The 17705-nt window shown below is 45.2% G+C and overlaps 1 protein-coding gene across 1 annotated transcript in view; it reads right to left on the reverse strand.

Annotated features, from left to right (window-relative positions):
- STAB2 (stabilin 2) overlaps positions 1 to 17705 on the reverse strand; it is a 143299-nt gene that overhangs the window by 70519 nt on the left and 55075 nt on the right. Inside the window, exons 23-30 of the mRNA XM_012772691.3 lie at positions 15811 to 15991; positions 14026 to 14119; positions 12642 to 12800; positions 7100 to 7195; positions 5245 to 5337; positions 2644 to 2691; positions 850 to 986; positions 309 to 423 (exon numbers count right to left, since the gene is read on the reverse strand). Coding sequence (XP_012628145.2) covers positions 309 to 423; positions 850 to 986; positions 2644 to 2691; positions 5245 to 5337; positions 7100 to 7195; positions 12642 to 12800; positions 14026 to 14119; positions 15811 to 15991 — 923 coding nt within the window. The remainder of the gene's footprint in view (positions 1 to 308; positions 424 to 849; positions 987 to 2643; positions 2692 to 5244; positions 5338 to 7099; positions 7196 to 12641; positions 12801 to 14025; positions 14120 to 15810; positions 15992 to 17705) is intronic.

Raw genomic sequence — 17705 nt, forward strand, 5'->3', positions numbered from 1 at the left:
AACTACCAAAAGCAAAGTTGTGGAATTGCACATCCTTCACCCTTCTGGATCATTCTGTGGTCTGCCAAGAGGAGCTGGTGGCTGATGAGTGGGCAGAGAGCCCACTGCTGTAAAGTTATGTGAGCACGCGTGTCTGTGTGTGTATCCATACATGTTGTACAGTGATTGCAGCCGGGTGATGCCCGCCTGGGGGTTTTATTCTTTCTATTTTTGCACATGTTTAGAAATTCCCATACACAAAATTTTAAAAAGCATACTATATAGGGTACCATGTTTCAACCAAACAGACAAATGCAGAGCTCTCTTACCCCATCCACCTTTGCCAGGTGAAGGAAGTTGCCTTGCAGAGATGTTGCCAGCATGTCAGAAGATGACAGGGTCTGCAGATCTGCCACTTTGTAGGCACCTAGTAGTGTGTGGTATCTAAAACAACAGTCCAAAAGGGCTTTAAGTAAATATCAACACATGAAGCAGTATAATTGAGTAGTTAAGAGAATGGGATCTGGAGCCAAACTGCTATATTCAAAATGCAAGTTCTCCTTGCTTGAGTGAGTTAGTTAACCACTGTGTGCCTCTGTTTCCACATCTGTAAAATGGGAATAATTATCATAGCTATCTCATAGAGTTGTTGAGAGGATTAACCGAGTTATACATAAAGCAGTAGAACAGTGCTTGGCTGTCTGTAATTGCTAACTATTGTTCCCCTGGGGAGGGAGGTGTGGGGAATCCTAGAATATACTCAGTTCTATGAATTTGAAGGACTATGTGGTTTCCCTACATTGAACTTCTAAGATATGTTCACATGGATGCCATTCAGATATCATGAAGAAGAAACTAAATAACACCTACTTTATCAGGGCTGGAATATTGCTCTGTGATAACCAGAAGGTTTTCTCGTCTTGCTCCATGTCCTCAGTAGCTTGTTGGGAAGGCACGAGGACCGTGAGGTTTGAGGCGACTGACAGTGTGGGTTGCAGAGAAGCATTCTGGATCAGAGAAGGAACATAAAGTGATCTGACTCATGTCAGGGGACCAGTATGGCTGACTTAAATGCCTGGCAGAGGGGATGATTTCTCGTGTGATTTAATTTCAGGGATATTGGGAAGATCTCAGAGCTTCTTTCCCAAATCCACCCTACTCACTGGCTCATGTCTCTTATTCTCTTTGAAACTCACTCCTTTCATTCAAATGTGTGAGTTTTATCAAAATGCAAATTTTCCTGATGAGGTCACACTTTGAGTCATAATAAGTTCTTTACACCTTGGTCTAAATGAAGAGCCAGAGAAATAGTCTTGATAGAATCCTGTGTGCATGTGTGCACATGTGGGTGTATGTGTGTGTATTTGCAAAGACTCTTGGATGTCTTTGCAGTAAGGATGGTGGGGGGATTTCAGGAACAGTTTCAGCACAGGAGGGACGAGAGGCCCGAACTCAAACTTTACCTACATTTCGTTCTTGCCTAGAGAGCCAGTTCTGGGTAGAAGCTGTGGCATGTTTATGTTTAACAATCGGATCTTTAGTGAAAAAACAAAGTCCTGGTTTGTAGTATTTACTGATTTCTCTGATATAAATACTCCCACCAGGGCTGATTTCAAGGTACAACATGACAGCACTGAGAGTGGAGCTGGGACAAAGTGTGCACAGTCAGCTCTTGGGAGCTGGGATGAGCCAGGTTCAGCAGCCTACTGGGTGAGACCAAGCATGGTCCGTCTTTACGAAAATCAGCATGCTCCGGAGGGGGCACTCAGTCTCTTCTCTTGCACGTGGGTGATAGGGCCCCATATGGCAACAGGGAGCTGTCCTGGGGTGGGTGCTATTTTGACACACATCTGTTTAAATGGGATAAACCATTTGTTGCTATGGCTGGCTGGGCCGGCTGCCTTGGTCCATTCAATCAAAGAGGACAGAGATCGAGACAACAGGGTAGGATGTGGATTGGATTTTTGTCATGATACTTTCCAGGGGTGAGGGATAAGTGGTTCTGGGCCTGTTGGGCTGAGAGCTAAGCACATATGAAATATCCTGGATTGCAGTTATAAATCCCAAATGTAACTTGGTGAATTACAATAATGAATTACATTAACTTAAAAAGAAACCCCAAAGACCTCTGTGATGAATGATTATTGAATAAGGGTTTCTTTTCCCCAGTGTATGTTTTTGTCTGCTTTGTCGAAGATTAGTTGGCTATATGAGAATGGTTTTATATCTGGGTTCTCTGTTCTGTTCCACTGGTCAATGTCCCTGTTTTTGTGCCAATTACAAGCTGTTTAATTACTATAGCCTTCATCACCCTCTGTGATGAATGAAGCTATATATATATTTGAATTGGTTGCAAAGTTGACCACCCCAGTTTACCCTACACCAGAAGTTCCCAGTCCTGGTTGCATGTTAGAGTCACCTGGGAAGCTTTTATAATACACTGATGCCCAGAGCGAACCTCTGGCCAATCAAATCAGAGTGTTCACAGTGGGAGCCAGGTAGGAGTATTTTACACATGTGCTCCACACGGTTCTAAAGTGCAGGTGGGGTTGAGAACCAGTGCTTCCCTCCTTAAGAGCTGCATTTTCAGTTTTCTATTATATTCATTCCAACTTTATAAAATCATGTAAATCCCCAATCCTAAATCTCAACAAAGGTACTTACGTTTATCCACTGGTTAAATATAGCTGCTTCAGCGAGAAACGACAATTCCTTATTCACGTGGTGCGAGGGAGGGAGGGCGGGCGAGACGGGAGAGAACACGGAGAGAGAACAATGAGAAGCTCAGTCACAGCACATTTCTGGGTCGTCTGCACTTAGCCTCCTGGGGCTGGGCTCGTGTTCCCTGCCAGCCCCTCTAGTGCTGGCACGAACAGGTGCCCACGTCATTGCGTGTGGTGCCCAAGCAGGACATTTCTTTCACACCAAGGTGGCTCAGTTATCCTCTATATTTGAGGTTAAAGAGTAATTCCAGAAACTTCAAATGAAGCAACAACCCAAAGTTCTTTCAAAGCAGAATTTAGGTTGTAAGAACACGGCCACCCAGACCCTATGGAGGGTCACAGAGCTCAGCAAATAGCCCCCTTTCAGGGCCACTGTTGAGTAGTGGCTGGGAACATGGAATCAAACCACTTGGCTTTTCATTCTGCTTCAGCCATTTCCTAGTTCGTTAGGCCAGTTACTTAATGGACCTCAATTTTGTTATCTGTAACATGGGAATAATGAAAGTTCTATCTCACAGGTTAATGTGAGTAATAGAGGCGTTACTGTTTTTAAAGTGCTCAGCATGGAGGCTGGCAGGCAGTACTCTCAGTTTTAGCCACTCATTTTAAATTCATTCATCATGGAAAAAATACATATCTAGCTACCCCAGTTGGCACGGGGGTGGATTGAAGGGAGGATGTCAAGATACAGAGGGGAAACGATGGCTCCTGCTGCCCAACCTACAGATGTTCTGGGGAAGTTTAGCCTTGAAAAGATGACCACCATTGCCAGAAGAGTAGGGATTTTTGAAGGTGCCAAAGAGTTAAAAAAAAAAAAAGGCTCTGGACTTAAAGTTAAAAAAAGAATGGGTTCAATTTCCTGGATCTGCCATTTCCTGGCTGTGTGACCTCGGGCAAGTCACTTAAACTCTCTGAGAACCTAAGTGCCGTATCTGAAAAATGAATATAATGAAGCCCTCCCCCTGGAAAAGTTTTAACTATTAAATACCATACAATGGCAACAATAATTATCATCTGCAAATTTATACAAAGATACTAAATTTCAGTGCTGTTTCAATTCTGAGTGAGGTTATTAAACAAGTTAGCAAATGCATGTTTCTTAAAAAGGAAATTAGTAAGTGAATGAATAAATACAAGAGCAGAGATGCTTGAGTAATGCCTTCAATGGGATGTTTTAAGGGAAAGAAGGGCTGAGTTGGATCTGAACTGATGGCAGAGAGCCCAGAGGCCGGGCCTGGAGACAGGAAGGTGACAGCCAGGCTGGAGGGAAGGGCTGTTTGGAAGAAATGCGAGTGGAGTCTGTGCAAAGATGCCTGGTGGGCCAGGCCAAGGATTGGGACTTCATCTTGCTTTTCGTGGGAGGAAAGAGACATCGTGAAAGCAGGGTTTTAGGGTTTTAGGGAGTGTGACCTATAGCCAGTGCAGAGAAAATGCTGGGGTCTGTGCTCCATGATCTGGGTGTCAGGAGACAGCTCGTTGGCCTGACATGGTGAGTAGAAGGCACAGTCAGCAGTGAGAGGGAAGGGCGGGAAGGGCCTCCCAAGGGTCCGATGCTGCAGGCAGCCCAGGGACAGGCGCTCGGGTGAGGCTCCTAGGGGATCGTTAGGCCTGTTGTTTCAGCTGAGAGGAGGGCAGAAACCAAACTGCAGTGTGCCAAACAAAAAGTGATGAGAAAATTTGTCAGTTGACTTTATTTCTCATTTTGGCAAAAATTTATAAGCAATGGGAATGACACAGGAAATAAGACGAAGATCTTTCCTCAAGAGTTTATGGTTGAAATGGACAAATGCAGGTGCCATGCTGATTTGGTGTGACCCATACTGTGTGGATAGAGCACTCTACACTGGTGGTTGGGTGTTTGGGCTGTGCACTTAGACAGCTATGGGCTGGATTCCTCACCCTGGAGCTAGAGGACTTTGGGCAGGTTTGCTTAGCCTCTCATCTGTATAAAGGGCAAAGTAACAGCATCAACCTTAGAGGGTTGTTGTGAAGTTTAAATGGGCTGCTGCTGCATGGTAAGGTCTTAGCAAGATACCTGGTGTGCAGAAGGTATACACACACACACACACACACACACACACACACACACACACACACAGATAGGGGTAAGCACAGAAAAGCCCAGAAATCCCAGCAGAGGCCAGTTAGTTGCTCACTTGGGAAGTTTGGGAGCGGAAAGAGGTAGAGTGGTAAGAAAGAGAAGTCAGAAAAAAAAAACAAAAAAAAAAAAGAAAAAAAAAAAAAAGAAGAAAAAAAAATCAAAGAGTGACCAAGGTTTTAAAAAAAAAAAAAAAAAGAAGAGAAAGAGAAGTCAGGACTGCTTGGTACACAAAAAGTGCCAAATAAAAGTAAGCTCGCTTCAGCCTGTAGGCAATGTGTGACCCACAGAGTGTATATGTCATCTGCAAGAAGCAGCTTGCTTCACGTAAAATCTCCTACAGCGAATGATTTGTTGATAGAGCACTTTAAAGGCATCTTAGCTACGAGTTTAAGGGTTTTGTCCTTTACCGTTGTGCACTTGAGTTTGTCGTAGACGACTTACCACTGCTGCATTCCCATAGCACAGAAGGCCGTCTCCTTCGTAGCCCTCTTGACAAACACAGCTCCAGACACCAGAAGAAAACTGGCAGCTTGCCTGATAAAACCAAGATGAAAGAAATAGCTTGTTTTCCTCTACAAAGTGTTAGACCTGAGCTACAACCATGAGACAACAGGCTCTATCTGAGGCAAGAGCTGCAAATTTGGGGCTGAAAGATAGTGGATGTAACCCATAGACCCTTTACATCTTTGGTGCAGCTCTTATTTAATCACAATAAAATTCTTTTCATTTCTGCCAGATTTAGCATGTAAAAAATACAGGACACACAGTTAAATAGGAATTTCAGATAAATGATGAATAAGTTTTAGTATAAGTTTGTCCCATGCAATGATATTTGGGGAATAGTTGTGAAAAATTATTTGGCACATACTTGTGTATCTGAAATTCAAATTCAGCTGGGGTCCTGTATTTTATCTGGCAGCACTGTGTTGGTTCTTCCAAGCTTTGGAATGGAATGACAGTCGCAATAATTATTCACATTTGGAATGTCAGGGCTCGGTTGAGCTTAAATTAAGCAGGAGTGTTGGAGCCCCTTCAGCTTTTGCAAAATGCTCTTGTGATTCTTGGGGAATAGATACTTTAGGGGTATCTCTCCCCCCCGTTTTTTATCCCTGAGAACTGTCCCCTGCCCTGCACACATATTGGGCTGGGCCCTGGAAGCTACATTCATAACAAACCCACTTCCTGGCCATAATTGACTGGCTCATATGAGGACACCGGGACCCAGTTGGGCCAGCTGGATCCATCCTTTCTCCTGTGATTTGGAGTTGGGATGTGGGGTGCTGATAAGTTAGTGGACATTGCTGTTGGTGGGGGAGCCATTTACCCCAAGATGTGCAGAGAAGCATTAAGAGTTAGGAAAGAGAGAGGGGAAGTAAATGCAGAAAAGTAAATTGAGCGATCGCATCGTCTTGGATGTTTAGGGAAAGAAGCTGCTTTGATCCTGACGATTCTGGTGTCTTCACATCTTGATCCTGGACCCTTGGGAAGTCTAGCTGTATCTCCTGCCTCTGGAGTTCCACGGCTACTCTAGGGCCACTCCCAACAAATTCTTTTTCTGCTTGAGTTGATTTTCATGGATTCTGTTACTTGTAACCCAAAGCACTGTGACTAAGGCGCTGTTTTCACTGGTTCTGACGTTTGGTGCTTAGCGATGTTCTTCTGAAAACATGAACATGACCAGCCCTAATATCTTTGTCTGCTCTTCCAAAATTTAGAAAAAAGGCACAAGCTCCTCTTGAACGAGCATTTTCACCAATCATGTGGGTAAAACTGTGTTATGACATTGAAAATGGGAGTCCAGTTACCCTTTAAACTGTCCTGCTGGTTTAGAGTTGTCAAGTTTAGCAAATAAAAATACATGGTACCTAGTTAAATTTCAATTTTAGGTAAATGATGAATAATTTTTAGTATAAATTTCTCTTCATACAAAATTTGAGACTTGTGTTGAAAGATTATTTGTTATTTATTTAAATACAAACTTAACCAGGAATCCTGTGTTTTATCTGGAAATTATATGATGGTTCTTCCAAGCTTTGGAATGAAGTGAAAGATGCAATAGCTACTCACGTTCTGCTTAGGGATTCCCTTTGGGGGCAAAAGATTTTGTTCATTATGAGGCTTGGACAAGAAATAACCAACCAACCTACCCTTCCTTCCTTCCTTCCTTCCTTCCTTCCTTCCTTCCTTCCTTCCTTCCTTCCTTCCTTCCTTCCTTCCTTCCTTCCCTCCTTCCTTCCTCAAGCATTTAAAAATTTTTTTTCTTAGTTATTAACAACAAAAAAGTCAAGTAACTCACCAATGGATGACATTTTCCTGTTTGTTCCAAACATGAAATTACTGGTTCACAGTCAATCCCATTTCCTCGAAATCCTTTCTTGCATTCACACTCATTCTGTAATTCCAAGAACAGAGTCAAAGGCAAGTACCTTCCATGCCTTACCCTCACATGGCACTAGAAAATGAACTATGGAAACCATAGCTGCTTGGCCCTATTAGAGAACAGTGTTAGTGTCTTTTGCTTGTTACACTCAGATTCTAGAGTTATTAGTCTCCATATTCTATATTACATGTTCCAATCTGATAGCTTCTTGCTACCCTTTTTTTGAATTCTTTGTCCCAGAAGGGCCTAAGGAGGTAGTCTCAGAGAAAACTTAGACCCTAGAAAGAATCACATTGGAAAAGTTGGCCCCTCTACCAAAAAGAGGAAGGTTAAGCAAGCTGTGGGGTATGCACTTGGTGGAGATCCATGCATGAAGCCATTGCTAGCCTGTGAGGCCCTTTGCTCAATTTAGAGAAAACAACCCCCCTGAGGAGGTGCGTCAAAGAAGGCGTCACCTCTACATGGACAGCCCACAGGCACAGGGCTCAGCAGGTGGGCAGCACCTTCACCCAACAAAAAAGGACCTCTTCCTCTGTGACAGTTTAGGCCCATGGCAGCACACATACTTTGGGGAGAAGGGTGTAGGCAGGACTTGCCCCATATGCTAGGGGTCCACTATGAGTGATTTTAATTTTTTCCCTACAATTTTATTTTCCAATATGTTTTCTATTATTATGCAATGTTTTGAAATTTAAAACATAATTTTATAAGGAGTAATTTCTTCAATGAATTAAAAAATGGGTATTATGGGACTAGCAATGAACCTAGAGGAAGACAAAGCATAAGTCCATAAAAAGTAAATAGGAAGAGTCCAACCTTAAAAAACACTGGAAAACAAGAAATATTGTAAGTTTCATGGATAAGGACTAGTGTTGATCAGAGGAGTAGGATCAGCTGGGAATGTTCTGGGAAGAGGGACTTGGCTGGACTTTGGGAGAGGACATGAGAGGTGGGGGAAAGCATTCAAGTCTAAGGCAAATGTCAGAAGAAATGAGCAGAGGTGGAAAAGCATGTATGTTTGATTGGAGAAGGGTTATATAAGGACTGGTCTTGAAAACAGATACATGCACCCCAGACGTGAAACAAGACAACCCATAAAGCTGTGGGAAGAAATGAATAGAACCTCTATTTGTGGATTTTTATCTTTAAAAGCATAAGTATCATCTGCTATTATGCTTTATAAGGAAAATGTGTGTATCTTATATACAGGTATACCATCCGTGGAAGCACATGTCTACAACTGTATATGTAGAGCAAGACCTTATCAACAAGGGAGTTTAATCTTTTCCACCGGGTGTTGGGTGTGTCACCTCCATGCACTTCCAACTCTGACCACTCCCTGGCACAGTTGGTCCAAACGTGGTTTGTCTTTTTCAAGTAAAACTCCTGGTAATCAGGATTTGTGCCTATTTGGAATGTCTAAACGTTGTCAAGACAACGAGTACCAACTGAGGGCAATCCTAGATGTGGTCTCTTCTGTTTCTTGTTTAATGCCACAGAGAGACCCTCCTCTTCCTTTACCTCCCCCATCAGGGTGTTTTTCAGGTCTGTCTGCAGAAAGGAGGACAGAGCAGAGAGGGGGGAGATATTGGCATAGGTTGCATTGCATCCCTTCACCCCCAAATTCATACATTGAAGTCCTGACCTCAAGTACCTCAGAATGTGACCTTATTTGGAAACAGGGTTGCTATCATGTCATTAGTTAAGGTGGGTGGGCCCTGAATCCAGTGTGACCGGTATCTTTATAAAAGGGGAATTTTGGAGACAGACACACACACAGGGAGAATAGCATCTGAACATGAAGGCAGAGGTCAGGGTGATGTGTCTACAAGCCACGTAGCACCAAGGATCACCAGCAAATTTCCCGAGGTTGGGACGGGGAGAAGCATGGGGTAGATTCTCTGTCACAGCCCTCAGAAGGAACCAATCCTGCCAACACACCCTGATCTCAGACCTCCAGCCTGCACAACTGTGAAACAAAACATTTTCATTGTTCTACACCACCTAGTTTGCCCTAGAAAACTAATACACATACCAAGACTTTTTTTTTTCCTTTTTTTAAATGCAATCTTCCAACTCAAGTGAGTCAAAATGAATGCAATCATTCACTGAATGCTCGGCAAGACCTAAGACTTCAATGAGCTCTTTCATGATTAGGATTCCTGCTGGGGCCACATTTAAAAGCCAAATTCCTTCAGACCCACAAGGAGGTTCTCCTGTCAGAGAGATCAGAAGGATAAATAGGAAAATGGCCCATAAATGCTGCGGAATAACGGTGCTTACTCTTTGTGGCTTTTACATTTTATCACTTTGCACTATGCGTGTGTCATATGCTTGTCTGTCACCTCGCACAAGATTGTGTTTCTCCAAGGCTGGCTGAAAGCCTTGGGCATGATAATCTCCTGTGTCCACCACCGAGCTCAGTGGCTGAGCCGGAGAGGGCATCTGAGAAGTGCTGGATGAGTGAGTGGGTGAATGAATGGATATGTGAACATCTGTTTCATCTTGTCTGCCCAGCGCCTGTTCCCTCTCTTTCTAGAAACTGCACTCCCATTTGGCTTTCGGGAACACCATCTCTCCCCACCTCCTGGTGCACAAGATAATGTGTGGCTGATTCCTCCACCCCAGGGTGGGGCGCAGGGCCTTGGCCTGAACTTATCGCTGCATTCTGTACCCTGGGCCACCCTTGGCCTGATTTCTGTAATTGCTTACAGGGCTGACAGCAGGAAAAGAGGACACAGAGGTGAAGCACCCCAGTTTGAACCAGCAAAAGAGAATGAATCCTGAGTTTGAGGGGAAGTTACTAGGAAACGTTCTCTAGTCTGCTTGACTAAGTGTTGTGATGGCATCAGTCTGAAGCTGTTGGAGATCGTCCCTCACCCCAGGAGCCTGGAGGAAGCTGGGCCGAAAAACAGACCCTTTATGCAGCCCTTTGAACCCTGAATCCTGTTGTAGATCCACACGTAGACTGGACAGGAATGTGAGCTCAAACATTCCCCTTTCTTTTTAACCCAATTTTAATTGGGTTTTCTTTCTTTCTTTTTTAAAAAGAACTGTGGTAACTAGGCCGGGCGAGGTGGCTCACGCCTGTAATCCTAGCTCTCTGGGAGGCCGAGGTGGGTGGATCGCTCAAGGTCAGGAGTTCAAAACCAGCCTGAGCAAGAGCGAGACCCCGTCTCTACTATAAATTAAAAAAAGAAATTAATTGGCCAACTAAAATATATATATAAAAAAAAATTAGCTGGGCATGGTGGTGCATGCCTGGAGTCCCAGCTTCTCGGGAGGCTGAGGCAGGAGGATTGCTTGAGCCCAGGAGTTTGAGGTTGTTGTGAGCTAGGCTGACGCCACAGCACTCACTCCAGCCTGAGAAACAAAGCGAGACTCTCTCTCAAAAAAAAAATAAAAGAACTATGGTAAGTATATATGAGACAAAATTTACCATTTTAACCATTTAAAAATGTACAGTCCAGTGGCATTAAGTAGATTCCCATTGTTGTACAACCATCCGTCTCCAGAACACTTTTCATCTTCTCACACTGAAATTCCATTCCCATGGAAACCACTCCCCATTCCCCCGCCCCCCAGCCCCTGGCAATCACGGTCTACTTGCTGTCTCCATGAATCTGGCTACTCTAGGGACCTCAGATAAGTGGAATCACACACACTCTTTGTCCTTCTGTGTCTGGCTTCTTTCACTTAGCATAATGTCTCCAAGATTTACCCCTGTAGCATATGTCAGAATTTTCTTCCTCTTGAAGGCTGATTAGTATTCTATTGTGTCTATCCATCCATCTGTGGATGGACATTGGGTTGTTTCCATATTTTGACTATTTTGTGAATAACGCTGCTATGAACATGGGTGTACACATGCCTGTTCAAGTCCCTGCTTTCAGTTCTTTTGCGTATATATGCAGAAGTGGAATTGCTAGATCATATGGTAGTTCTATTTTCATATTTTTTTGCCATACTGTTTTCCATAGCAGCTGCCCCGTTTTATATTCCCACCAGCACTGCACAAGTAATTGGGTTTTCTGTTAGAACCCAAAGATTTCTTCCTGATACAGATCCCACCCCCCATCCCTGCTCCATCGCCAACTGTCCCTCCCCAGGAAGCAACTACTGTGGTCTATTCAAATAATTAATCCCCAGTGGTACATAAACATGCAGAAAACTTGAGGCTTTGCCTGGGGTGGTGCTTTAATCTCCTATCAGTTTTCAGCAGGAGTGGGAAGTGGGCTATTATGATATCATGCCATGCTCTTGGCCAAGTATTAATAATTCCATTTCTTTTAATCCTTGCTCATAATCATGTTTACCACCCTTTAAGCCCTCTGTGGGGATCTCCCTGGAGAGATTATCACACAGATCACCTTCTCTAGTAGCTATGGGCCCCAAGAGGTCCCAACACTTCTGACAGTCATAGGTTGGCCATCCATTCATACCTGCACAAGTGTCCAGCCCTGCACTGGCCTCATGGGACCGAGGCCCCATTACTCATCCCTGACAGAGTGGAGGAGGAATGAACGGGACAGCTGCCTGAAGCAGCAGAGGGAGTCCCTAGAGACTTCTTTCTTGGATATTTTTAAATAGACTAGATCTCCACTGTCTGGGTGAATTCCTCCCCAAAGGAAAGAGAAGGCATGAGGTGGGGTTTAATAGCCCATCAAGTTCCATTCAAGCTCTGTATTTCTGTACTTATTAACACATGCACAGAAATGAGAGGTCCAAGAACCAAAAGGCTCAAGACCAAAAGGGAGGCACCATGGTGAGCAAGGCTAGGCCCTCATCAATGGAAGAAATATGCTTCTCAAAGAGCAGAAAATAACTTGGAGGTTTTAAAAAAAGTCCAGCCTTAAAATATGAAAGTGAGAAGTTATATCAAGATTCAAAAGATATGGGATGATTTCGAATCCTGGTTCCCATCTACCATGTCTTCTGACCTCCTTAGCCTTCTAGAACACACCTGTTGGTTCTACCTGTAGCAAGAGGTGGAAGCAGGAGGGATGGATGGGAAGGGGGCCCTTGTTAGTCACCTCTTGTTGTCCATGGCCAGAATCCCAGTGCAGATGGGAGAACCTGCCCTGGAGCTGATTAATTTCCAAGCAGTAGCCTTCTCTGCCTTGGTCTCCACTAAATGAGGGTAAGTGAAAGTGACTAATGAGCATGGTCCAGGATGATGACTAAGAAAGAATCACCCTAGGTGTGAATCTTGCACCACAATTTATTTTCTATGTTACATGAGCAAGTTAGCTTTTCAGTGCCTCAGTTTCCTCTTCTATAAGGTGGGATAATAATAATATCTCATCATAGTTTCGTTGTGACAATGAACTCATTCTTACTGCTACAAATGATAAAAAAGCTGTAGCAGGTTCTAGCCAAAGTACTTCTGAGTCTTGGAAAAAGAAAAGTCACCACAGGAATCTTGCTTCCTCTTTGCTGTCTACCATGTCCAACCTACCTGTCCGGGGCCTACGTACAAACAGGTCGCGTTGTCGTGGCAGCCACCTGTGCCGGGCAGCAGGCAGTTGTTGATCTCCACGCAGTCCCTCCCGTTCCCTGTCCAGCCCTGCTGGCACACGCAGGTGTGGGTGCCCACGCCAGTTTTGATGCACTCTGCCTGTGGGAGGGAAAAAAAAGCAAAGCCTCTGAAACCTCAATTCAGCCATGATTCCGAAAGCTAAAAAGAATTTCCAGAGATTTGTTCTAGAGACACATATTTGCACTGGGCGCAGTGGAAATGATTGAAATGCTTAACTTGCATTGAGATCAATGAAAATATTAGATGATTTAAAGAGCAAAATTGCTTGGAGCTGGCCAGCTAATGGCCACCACCCCTAACATCACTATGCTGTTTATTAAGCCAGGGACTGTTTTTATTGTTTTGCAGGTATAAACAATCATCTTGAGGAAGGAACTGCTACTATCTCTATTTTATAGAAGGAAACAGGTGTTGCCCAAGGTCATGCAGCTGCAAAGAGGCATGGACCCAGGTCCCTAAAACGTGGGGTGAGGAGCCTAACACCTATACCAGCCCCGGGGCTCTCAGGAGGACACAGCAGGAGGCTGTGGGGCAGGCAGGGGAGGACAGAGAGGTACAAGGTGTGTTGTTGAGATGAGGCTGGGGGCGGGGTGGGGGGCTCACCCAACGGGAATCTGGTGGGCTGGGGCCAGGCAGCTGTTCCTAGATTTTATTCTCAGAACCACGGGGAGTTACCCGAGGGGGTTATGCCTGGAAACAGCATGATCTGACTTGCTTCAAGCCACCCTGGCAGTGAGTGGACAATGCACTGTGGGTAGGCAAGAGAGGACGCAAGGACCCAATATTAAACCTGAGGGTAAGAAAGGAAGGTGACTAGGGGGCAGGTGGTGGTGGTAACATTTGAGGGGCATTAGTGAGAGCAATAGTGTGTTCTGGCTACACTCCGAATAACAATAGAACTTAGGGCAATTCACTTAACTTTCCCAAGATTCTGTTTCCTAATTAGTAAAATGTGGATAACAATATTGACTTCACCGGGTTGGTGGGAGGAGCAACAGGTACATTAAAGTCCCTTGTAAGCTGTAAAGTTTGAATCAAGAGGCATTACTTTTGACCTCAATATCTACTTCTCATGCTGTGTTTTTTCAAGCCCCCTGCACATCTGGATTTGGAGAGTGGAGGTTCATAGAAAGTACACAGCAGCTGTCTTTAAAATTCAAGTGCTTCATGCATATGAAATGTGATCAGACACTGCCTTTTGGAATGCCTTCTCTCGGAATTTCTTAAGCAAACAAACAAAACCTGCAAAAACAAACAAACAAGAAACAACCCAGGCAGCTTGGAAATGAAGACCAACACTCACATTGCGGCTGCAGCCTCCTGGGGTTGATCCCGTGCAAGGGCCCATCTCGGAGCAGACAGTTCCATCTCCTTCATAGCCTGCTTTGCAAATGCAGCTGCAAAGACAAGTGCACAAAATCAGCCCCAGAAATGTAAGCACCATCCACCCAGCAGAGGGCCGGCCAGCCAGCGGTGAAGCGGTTCACCGCCAGGCGGCTGGACAGTTTGCTCATGCAGAAGAAGCCAGGGTCCAAATGTGGTCAGGGATGCTTCTGGGGTCTGCCGTCAGACACACCTGGCTGGGAACCCAGGCCTCACCCCTTAGCAGTTGTGTGTGACCCTGCACAAGCCCTTTAACAACTGGGGGACTTTGTCTCCACATCTGGAAAATGGGTATAACCCCTCCCACATAAGGCTGTGGTGAAGATGGAATGAGTGGATGCGTGCAGAGCTTCTAGCAGTGCACCCACGCTCCGTAAGTCCCAACACCTGGTGGCATTTCTGCTCTTACTGGACCAGAACCTGCCTCTTTATAAGTCTTTCTGCTCAATGCTAGTTATGAACAGCTCTGCCCTTTCTCCTATGTGACAACTCTTAAAATATTTGAAAATGACAGGTGAGACTTCTCTCCTTGCTGGTCCCTCAGATATATTTTTTCCCCCTAAACACAGCATTCTCAGGTGCCTCATTCTGTGAGTTGACATAATTTCCTGACCCAGCTCCCTTTCACACACACCTCTCAAAATGTCCCATGGTGATTTGTCACTACTAAATGTGAGCCATTCATTCATTGATTGGTCTAACCAATGCATATTGAGTGCCCCATGATAGACGCTGGGGACACCGTGTGGGCCCATCATGTCCCCATGTCCTATTGCAATTCACTCATGGGCTTCTCAAAAATCAACAAAAACATTTTTCATGCATCAAGTGTCCTAGAGGAACTAAACACTTCAGCTGGCGTCCAAATGAAGAAACAGGTTGATCCGTTGCAATACTGTTTGACTTACCCAAGGTAATATAGAACACAGGGACCCATACCAACAGGCCTCTGCCGGTGATTTAGGAAGTTGTAAGGGTACTTTTGATTACATGTGCTTTTTGCCTTGTGCACTGGTGTAGATCCTAACTCCTTAGGAAAATGCATTTCTATCATAAACTATGGAAAACAAAAGTCAGCCTGTGGCCACAGGTAGTCTGCAGTCTAGTGGTGGAGGCAGACCAAAACAAGTAAGCAAATAACCAAATATTCCCAGAGAGGAAAATTTCCTCCGGCATTCCCCTTCCCCCCCCAAACCCACTGCAGATGTTAACATTAAGAAAACAAACTGTTGATCTATTGCCTGAAGATCCAATTTCCTGCAAGATGCCTTTACGAGGGGAGCTATTTATTAACAGCCTTAGGAAGTTAAGGCATTTTCAAAGGTTGCAAAGTTGGTGGACAAATCTTCATTTCTTTCACATGTGTGATGATAGCAATTACTGGCTTCCATGAAGGAACACCTGTGATGTGCTTGCTCTGGTGCTGGGTGCTTTTCCATATGGTTCTTTTATTAGGTAGACATCATCATCTTTATTGTTCTAACAAGGAAAGTGAGGCTCAGAGAGGTTAAGTAATTTGCCCAAGGTCACACAGCTGGTAAGTTTCAAAGCAAGGGGTGCTGCAATTTGAGGTTCTGTTCACAAAAGCCACACTGCCAGCTGGAGAGAACAGGCCTTGGTTTACAGAGCTGAGATATGGGTTGGCTCCATCTGCAGGTAACACGGTGGCTTCGAGTGGTTAAGGGCCTTCTCCTCACAGACCCACCTGGCTGTCCCATTGCTGTATTCACAGGTGGCGTGGATGTGACAGAACTGAACGTAGGGCCCACAGGCTGAGGTCTGCTTGTCACAGAGTCTCCCAGCGGAGCCGTCTCTGCACGTGCCGGGCAGGCAGGCCCCATCACTGTCTATCCTGTTGTCGCATGTTCCGTGAACACATAGACATTCTGAAAGAGGAGGAGGAGGGATGGCAGGACTTGGGGAACAAGCCGAGCGGGGAGGCAGGGCATCCTGGGGGACAGTGACCACCCCCTCCACTCCCACTCCTGTCAAAGCCGAGCCTGGACATGGAACTGGGGGACGGCTTGGGCCTCTGTTTCTTAGGGTCTCAGCCATTTCTCAGAGCCTGGGACAGCCTTTGGTGACTTCCCTAGCCAGGAGCAGAAGAATGCAGCCCAGGCTACTTCACGTGTGTGTGTGTGTGTGTGTGTGTGTGTGTGTGTGTGTGTATGTGAGGGAATGTCGGGGAGGGGGTGGGTGAGATGCTGTGAAAGAGGCCAAGGAACTCAATTTTCAACTACTTCCTTGTCAGACTGTTTAGCCCAGGTGTCCTCAAACTACGGCCCTCGGGCCACATGCGGCCTGCCTAGGACATTGATCTGGCCCCCTGGGTGTTTTTGCCGCTGCTGCCTGTCCTGCTTAGCAGCCAACTCGTCCCGGGCCCACAGTGCGCATGTGTGGAGCTATTCTGGCACAAATAGAAGTGATTTCTCTTGCTGGCAGGGCCCCTGACATGCAGCTCGCCACTCTATCCCAGCAGACCAGTGATAACTAACAGGCGGTATGTGGGCAACTGACTCCATTCAAGGTGCTGGGTCAGTCTTTCACATGCACTATCTCATTACTATCACATGACTATCTCATTAATAGTCACCAGTCCCAGGAGGTAGGTATTGATACTTTTATAATGCCCATTTTTCAGTTGAGGAAACTGAGGGCCAAGGAAGTAAGGCAAATTTCCAGCTTGTTGCGAAGTTTCCAGGCAGAGGTATGAACCTGGGTTTCAAAGTCCATTTCTATTTGGGACTACGTGTAGACCACAGTAGACCATTATATTAACTGGTGTTTCCACTTCCTTGTTATCATTTTAACCTTTAGCTGCTTAATTTGCTTTTGATTATAGGTATTTAAAAACTGCAGCATGAGCCAGCTCGTCAAATTCAGCCTTCTATGCACGTGGGAGCAAAGAGAAAGATAGGGAACTTCTCAAAGGAAGGTAGCGAGGATTTGAGTCCCTGAGATACAATCGGAAGTGAAGGAGTCTGGGGTCTAGCCCCAGGAGGGACTGATGGGAGAGGAATTAGCGTGGGTGCGTGGGGCCAACATCCAGGAAAGAGAAGACAGACACGAATGAGGGGGGCTGGAAAATCACAGCTGGATTTGAAACAAAAAAGAATTTTTATACAATGCTAAGTAAGTCAGGGCTTATTTTCCAAGGAGCAAGATCCAGGCATGAGATCATGGGCAGCCACAGGCCCGGGATGAGAGGCGCGAGACCCGGCAACCCCCCAGCCTCAGCATCCTGCCCCACTAGCCTCAAACCAATGTCAATGTCATTTGGTCTTGGAATAAACCCCTATTTTTTTTTTTTCTCCTCAGAAATCTAATTTGGCAAAAAGAACACTGGAATAGGATTCAGAGGCCCGGACCCTGCTGTGCTCCGGCTTCCTGTCCATCTTGGGAGGGAACTCTGAGGTCAAAGGAGGTAGAAGCAGGGAAGGGGTGCGTGTTTTGTGACAGTGACAAGAGTGGCTTTGTTTACTGATCACATGCTGGGTGCAAGCTCTGTGGCAAAAGCCCCAAATTATGGTCTAACTTAATCCTAACCTTACAAGGCACTTACTATTATTATCACCCCCATTTTACAGATAAAGAAACTGA

The sequence above is a fragment of the Microcebus murinus genome, chromosome 10, assembly GCF_040939455.1.
Source record: "Microcebus murinus isolate Inina chromosome 10, M.murinus_Inina_mat1.0, whole genome shotgun sequence".
Classification (NCBI taxonomy): domain Eukaryota; kingdom Metazoa; phylum Chordata; class Mammalia; order Primates; family Cheirogaleidae; genus Microcebus; species Microcebus murinus.